General features: G+C 43.3%; 1 protein-coding gene across 2 annotated transcripts in view; it reads left to right on the top strand.

Annotated features, from left to right (window-relative positions):
• The first annotated feature begins 204 nt into the window (after positions 1–204).
• The window catches only part of ccdc85al (coiled-coil domain containing 85A, like), a 32527-nt gene continuing 25173 nt past the window's right edge, over positions 205–7558 (top strand). The window contains exons 1-2 of one of the 2 annotated variants that reach the window (XM_058082111.1): positions 205–942; positions 1797–2871. In XM_058082111.1, the coding sequence (XP_057938094.1) occupies positions 697–942; positions 1797–2871 (1321 nt within the window). In that variant the 5' untranslated portion in view covers positions 205–696. The remainder of the gene's footprint in view (positions 943–1796; positions 2872–7558) is intronic. The other variant, XM_058082104.1, reaches the window with a different exon arrangement.

Raw genomic sequence — 7558 nt, 5'->3', positions numbered from 1 at the left:
ATTAAAACGGAAATAAAACTGCAAATACGGTAGTAATACGAATGAGCTTACAGGTGTAGTATACTTGTACCCTATCAAGACAACAGCGAATTGACTCGTTTTCATGCTGGCCAGCTTTTTGACAGGTTAAAAACACTAGATGGCGCTGCGGCTAGGGTTTATATTTGTTGATAATCAGTCAAAATCCCTGGAGGAAGAGATCTGCAAAGACCGGGCGGGAGAGAGCAAAAGAGAGGGAGAGAGAAAGAGAGAGAGAGCTCCACACTCAATGCTTTACTTACGTTCAACACTGGCTCTTGGTCTGCTATCCTCTTTGTGTGAACAAGCCTTACACTGAAGGTTTGTTCGCCGACTGCTTTGCACTATTACATAGGCCGGAACTCCATTTTGGATACCAAAGCAAAAAAAAAAGGAAGATAGTTCGCAAGGCTGCAGCAAGCCCATCGCCGCCGTGATGATGTTGCATTGACAACGGAGCATCCTCCCCTCCTCACTCAGCCGGCATCGTCAGCTGTTGCTCATGGATCGTGCAAGCAGAAACGTCGGGAGCAACACTAAAGGCCAAAAACTATGCTACGGATCTTTAGACGGTAACATCTAAGTACGAAAAGAAGCCGGGGAGCGGATGCGAGCAGAGAGCACCAACACGCCTCTGAGTATTTTTCGCCCTTTGTCGGTACAGGAGGAGCTGTGCCAATGGAGAAAGCTACTCCTCCGCCCCAGCCTCAGGTGCAGCTGTCTATAGCTAAGACCGACAGTCCGGCAGAGGACATCTCCGGATTGTCCGATGAGGACCTGTTCAAGTGGACTAAGGAGGATCTGGTGAGGCGTCTGAGGCGCTCAGAGGCTGACAAAATGAGCGTGATTCTGGACCACGGGAATCTCATCCGTGAGGTCAACCGCAGCCTACAGTTGCACTTGAACGAGATCAGAGGGCTGAAGGTGAGGATGAGATCACGGTGAAGCTATGGAGAACACCTGAGAGCCTCTGCAAACAGGGTGTCAGACTGGAGGTTATCGCTGAAGTTCACGGTGCTATTGTGTAGGCCTGCATGGGCTTATTATGATAAGTATTATATTATATTCAACTGCAACTGTACAATTATTTAAATGTACTGTCAATCGATGTACAGTATAGTCGTAAAAATAAAAAAAAAATATTTGTACTGCAACACAAGTTGTCTCAAGTTGGTATGGTTTTCTTTAAAAATCCTATAAATATTATTTTAATGCGTGAGACACATCCTAGGGTAGCATCACATGGGAATCATTCGCCTTTTGCCACCTCCCTCGCCATCCAAGTCGCCTAATTACAATGGGAATGACTCAAGGACGTAGGAAAAAGGGAGAGCAGGAGTTAAATTGTTGCACAGAGGAAGGCTATAGAAGGTTAAGTTTAAGGCAATAACACTGCGGTTGCAATTTCAGTACCCTATAGTTCTACTTTAGGCTTTGACTGCTGCATAGACTTCTGATGAACTGTAGTATGTAATGAAATTCACACAGTGACTCAGTGCTTTGTCGAGGAAAGCAGAGAGGAACCGGGGTTTTCATTTCAGTACGAATGCACAGAGTGGCTATATGAAAGAGCAATGCAATGGAATTAAATTGGAAAACCACTGCTGTGCTTTGGAATCCAATTAACACCGGCAAACAATGTAGCGATCTATCAAAACACAAGCACATTTGCGATGTCTTGTGGTCCTCATCAGTATTAACAATGTTGCCGGTCCTTGGGCCTAAAGGTCACGTCAATGAATCTCCCTTCTCCTCATGTTTCTATTTCTACTTGTCAGGACATCAATCAGAAGCTGCAGGAAGACAACCGTGAACTGCGGGACTTGTGTTGCTTCCTGGATGACGACCGCCAGAAAGGAAAGCGTGTGTCCAGGGAGTGGCAGCGTCTGGGACGTTACAGCTCGAGCATTATGCGCAAAGAGGTGACGCTCTACCTCCAAAAGCTCAAGGAACTAGAGCTACGACAGGAGGAGGTTATCCGTGAGAACATGGAGCTTAAGGAACTCTGTCTCCTACTGGATGAGGAGAAAGGAATAGTAAGTGGCAGTGGAGGAAGCGGCGGGAATGTCGGTATGGGAGTGGGGTCACGAAACTCCATAGACAGCCAAAACAGTTTACTGCTGGTGCCTGGGCAAGGTCTCCTCATGAGGGATGTTGGGGATGGAAGCAGTACCTCAAGTGCAGGGAGTGCCGACAGTTCAGATCACCATCAACATAAGCACCTAGCAGTTGGAGGGAGCAGCCTTGGTAGTGCTGGGGAAAAAGGAAGTCCCGAGCTGGTGCATAAACCGAGGTGCAGCAGCATTAGTGCCATAGGCGGAATGGCGGACAGGGAGGCGTCAAGCCCCGAGCACCCTGCCGGGCGCCACCGGAGTACCAGTCTGGAGTACCCGTACACTTTACCCCAACTCTGTCGACCCCGCTGTGGCTCCATATCAGTGCCTGACCACAGTCGAGTCATTCGGGGTCTGAGCCCAGAGAAATACGGGAGGAACGTGGGACGAAACAGTCCAGACCAGCACCCCAAGCACTACAGCTCTGACCTCCACTTAGGCCAGAGGCAGCACTACCTGGGTCAGGGGGGCAGCGGTGACCTCTACCAGAGGCACCACAGGGGTAGCGTTAGCAGCACCGGTTGTGAGAGCCCTGAATCACGCCATGTACATCTAGGGACCAGTGAACATACCGAAAAGAGCTGTATGGCCCAAGGGGGAAGTCCTGAAACTCATAGGCACCAATACAGTATGAGCCCAGACCACGTGAAGTTCGGCAGCCCAGTGAGAGACACGCAGAGGAGGTCAACTGGGGAAGAGCTGTCGCCACATCATCGGAGCATCTATAACGGCATGAATGGTAGGTTTATATGCTGCATGTCTTTTGAATTCAAGGAAAATATACAGCATCATTTCTTGTTTTGGCTAGAACAGGGGTCGGCAACCTTTACTATGAAAAGAGCCATTTTACCCCCTTGCCCACTAAAGAAAACTAGCCTGGAGCCGCAAAACATACGTTTAAAACAATGTTGGAGGGAATTTGGGGGTATCAACGTAGTTCAGATAAGAAAAGACAAGGTGGAGTACTCTTGCTAGTATTGGAGTATTGGAAATAAACTTACATAAATGTATGTGTAAACTACTGTAAACTACTTAGTTTAATCTGGCGCCATCAAGTTCCCATGCAGCTGTTTTTTTAATGTCAAATGAACTGAATCGCATCCTGTCTGCTCATCCAATCACCAGTCAGAACTCAGTCAGGATGCATTCATGGTCTCACACAAAGTTGGATTTTTTTCAACTCATTACAAAGACGTGCATTTTCCACACTCGGGTGTTAAAAAATATTGCAAATGGAGCCACAACAAAGAGGCTGAAGAGCCACATGCAGCTCTGGAGCCGCAGGTTGCTGACCCCTGGGCTAGAAAATACAGGATATGTATGAAGCCAGTATTGTATATACTACGTATATAGTTTTCATTCACCATTGAGCAGTTTCAATAAACAATAATGTATTTGAAAACGAATTCATAAAAATATGCAAAGCTCAGATTGAGAAAGAATATGAAAAATAGCCTCCCATATTGGCAGCTTTTAGAATACCCCACAGTGGCCTCATAATCATTTCTGGTGACTGGGGGGAAAAAAGGTGCTGAGTGGCACTGAGCTGGCAGATGCGAAAGGTTGTCTCAAGGTGAAATATGTGCTTGACATTGCAATATGAAGCTGCTGCATGGAAATGATGAACGGGTCACCCAAAACAGAATGGATGCAACGCCCCCCCCCCACCCCACCCCACCCCTTGTCATACGTCATCTACGGCACGGGGCTTCAAAATGTGAGGCGGTGCTCCCCTGGGTGGTTTTCAAACCTGTTAAGCTAACTTCAGTTATGTGGATGGAAAAATGATTGACAGGTTTTTTTCTATAGTGAGCGAAAACGCCACACAATGTGCTCGAGACAATCAGTTTTGGTGGTTCGAGGGAAGGCCCCCAACTGTATTATGATCTCTTATGGAAGGTTTACCATTCCATACTTTGAAAAACTGCTCTATGGTTGTTAATGAATCAGCGGTGTGACTGCGGAATGATTCTGTTCTGTTTTAAGACTAGGTGGCATGAATGATGTATGCAGCAGACATCTCGGAACTGTGGTGATGTATGGTCACGTTGTGGGTGGGGGGTGTGGGTTTGAAACTTCCTAGGCTTTGTCAGGTGCCCACCCTCCGTCATTGGTGTTTCAATAATAGGCCACAGAGGAAGAGATAGTAGTGATGTATGTTGAGATTGTTTTCAAACTGCATTGGGGCCCCGTCTTCTTTCGCCATGTGCTAAAAAAGTTCCTTTAGGGCAGGGGTCTCAAACACGCGGCCTGCGGGCCAAATGTGGCCCGCAGGACACTAGTCTGAGGCCCCCGCCTTGATACGAAAGTTTAATGTTAGTGCGGCCCGCGCAAGTTTGATATGGATGCTGTATGGTATCATGTACCCAGAAAAAATTATTACGTTTGATTAATGTTCATGTTAAAGGTTAAATAACTGTTAATAGTTATCCTCCTTATCCGTGTGGAAGTGGTAAGTTGTTGGCTTTTTTAAGTTGAAAGGAAATAACTTGGAGGCTACCGTTTAGGTCTCTAGATCTCTAGTTTGCGAGTTAGCATGTGTCTCAAGACCCTGCAGTTGCGCAATATGTTGTAAATAAATAAAGTATAAATGTGACTATAGTCGTGTTTTGTCATGTCTACAGGGCTCTAATAATGCTTTGTTCATTTTAATCTGAAAAAAATAATTTGTCTACCCACCAACTATATGTGGTTTTTTAAGTTTTTATTATTTGCTTATTTTATTATTATTATTATATTTATTTATTACTGATTGATTGATTTTCTTTATTCTTGATTTGTTTATTTTTCATCTTATTTTGTATAGAAAAATAAAAATTAAGATATTTAAGAACAGTGGAATGTTTTATCAGCGCTTTTATTGTAGAAAATCGGAACCAAAGCACTGAAAAAGTTTGTATATTTTTCTGTTTTTAATAAATGCGTTGTTTTTTTGGGGGAAAACCTGATGTGGCCCAGTCTCACCCAGACTCTAGCTCCAGTGGCCCCCAAGTAAATTGAGTTTGAGACCCCTGCTCTAGGGGCATCAGTTATTTCAACTTCCCTATTAACATTGAAACCACAAATTGTGTATCAATTTTTGAATTTTTTTTCGAGAGATGATTTGTCTGGTCATTAATATTCCTCCTCCTGTCATTTTACAATCTCTGGATTGAAGCGGATTATTGCAAAGATGCACACAACTTTTCATTTTTGTTTCGGTTCGGGCCATAACAGTAGTGCACGCCCTAATGCATTTTGAAGTATCACTCTTGGTTGAAAAGGGCCGTGCTTAATTGTAAAATATAAGTGCACGGGGGCAACTCGCTGGCTCTCAAATCGGGTGATGTGCCAACTGGCATCGCGCTTGTGAATCCAGCTCAGAGAGAAACATGTGCAGCAAATAGCGTTTATCCATGTCCATATGGACTTCATTAAGCCGCCGAGCATGACTAAGTCATTACAGTGCATGAGTTGTGATAGAGTCATATTGTATTTTGGGTACTTGTGGTTCACTAGGGTGGCTTATCTACCAAGTGCATTTCCCTATTGGGACTACTCTGTCACTACTGACCTGACAAAGACACAGCGGCAGAACAAGATATGCAGCTGAAACTAAAATATTATATATAATATTTTCTCAATGTTCTTAATGTAAATGTTCATTTAAATGTGCACTGTAACACGAAAAGGCAATCAAAATCCACCATATTAAAGTGAAATTTAGTGAGACCCATTTATCGACTGCTGCAGTGTTCGCTTTGTGTGTATTATCCCCTGACCTATCTTTGCTGCCATGTCCTTTTTTTTGGACGAAGAAGGAATTAAATTCCGATGACGTTGTAGTACACTCCACTTTCTGGGATTATCCTGTAAGCTCTTTGCACTATATTATTTCAATTTTTATTAACTTGTGTGTGCGTGCCTGTTTTTGTGTCCCATCCGGAGTCTCTGTAGCTGCGTCGTTATGTCGACGATTGAAAGTCTGGTGTTCCCGTGGCACTAAGCAGTGTATTGACTTAAGCCTTTTAAAGTCCTGCAAAAACAGCACTCTGACCTCTGCTCTCCTGTTGCACCTTTTGTGAAGCTTATCACACATATTCAGTAGTTGTTTTTTTTTTTTTTTTGCAGCCAAGAGAATGGAATTCCCTCAAAGCACTACAACCACGATACTTTTGCTTTGTATGGAAAGTAATCCTATACTCTCATCTCAACACATGAAACAGATTACTAAGAAGGCTTTGGAGGGATTCAGGAATGACTAAAGAAATCCATATAATATTCCGAAAACAAATGTCAAAGCAAATGTTGTGCAATTATGTAAACGACTCAGTACTGCAATCTATTTGTGGTGGCGGGTTTCATCAAAGTACATGTTATACTTTGGAAATCAGAGCAGCTGAAGCAGCACCGTTTTGTATTTGTTAGACTTTTGCATGTCACAAAATGGAAATTAACTAACCGGCTTATTATTATATATATTCAACACTGTTTCCCCTGTTTATTCAATGTGTCTGCAATACTATTTATATTTGGTTGTAGCTTTAAATCACGTTAGTCTGTGATGCTCCTCCATGTGATGGCAGCCTTCACTGTATCCCTTTCAGGACGCATTTCTAAATTATTACTGACTTATGGTAAATGTATGGAAAAATGTATCCCAATGTTAAGCCACACAATTCCACTCAACAGCACGCATCACCCTATAGCAGGGGTCGGGAACCTTTTTGGCTAAGAGAGCCATGAAGGCCAGATATTTTAAAATGTGTATCTGTGAGAGCCATATACATTTTGAATGCAATAAAATGTGTGCATTTTTATGTAAGACCAACAGTTTTAGATATAATGGGCTCTAATTACGTAGACCAGGCACACTACCCCACGCCAATGGGGTGTGGCCAGCACACTTTCGTGAGCAGCGCAGTGTCCAATAATAAATCAAATACTTGCTGCCATTAATGCAACTTCTGCTGCTGCATAGTTTTGAACCGTACTCCGTACACATATTTCATTCTTTTGGCCATCTTCACCAGAAGGCTTGGTTCTGCAGCTTTAGCTAGGTGACTATTTGACTAAAGGAGGAAAGTTACATTTACATGTTTTTTTGACATCTCAATGACCGAGGTAGACTACCGCATTACCCAGTAATAATCGAGTTTTGGTGTTTGACCTGGAAAATATCATCAGGAAAGATGGATATGGTCGGCCGTATTGCAGTAGAAAATAGATGGACGGATTAAAATGCATAAGAAAGTTTTGATTTTTAATATTATTTTTAACAGTGATTTCTGTGATGTTTACTTTAAAATGTTAGCAAAAATACATTTTTATTGTGGTAAGAAATGCTTGAGAGCCAGATAGTGTCATCAAAAGAGCCCTACCTGGCTCCCGAGTCATAGGTTCCCTACCTCTGCCCTATAGCCTCATTAATTCCTCTTTTTGCAAGG

Source organism: Doryrhamphus excisus, chromosome 1 (genome assembly GCF_030265055.1).
Source record: "Doryrhamphus excisus isolate RoL2022-K1 chromosome 1, RoL_Dexc_1.0, whole genome shotgun sequence".
Lineage (NCBI taxonomy): Eukaryota > Metazoa > Chordata > Actinopteri > Syngnathiformes > Syngnathidae > Doryrhamphus > Doryrhamphus excisus.
The sequence above is the reverse complement of the archived record's forward strand: the minus strand, read 5'-3'. Positions and strand labels throughout refer to the sequence as shown.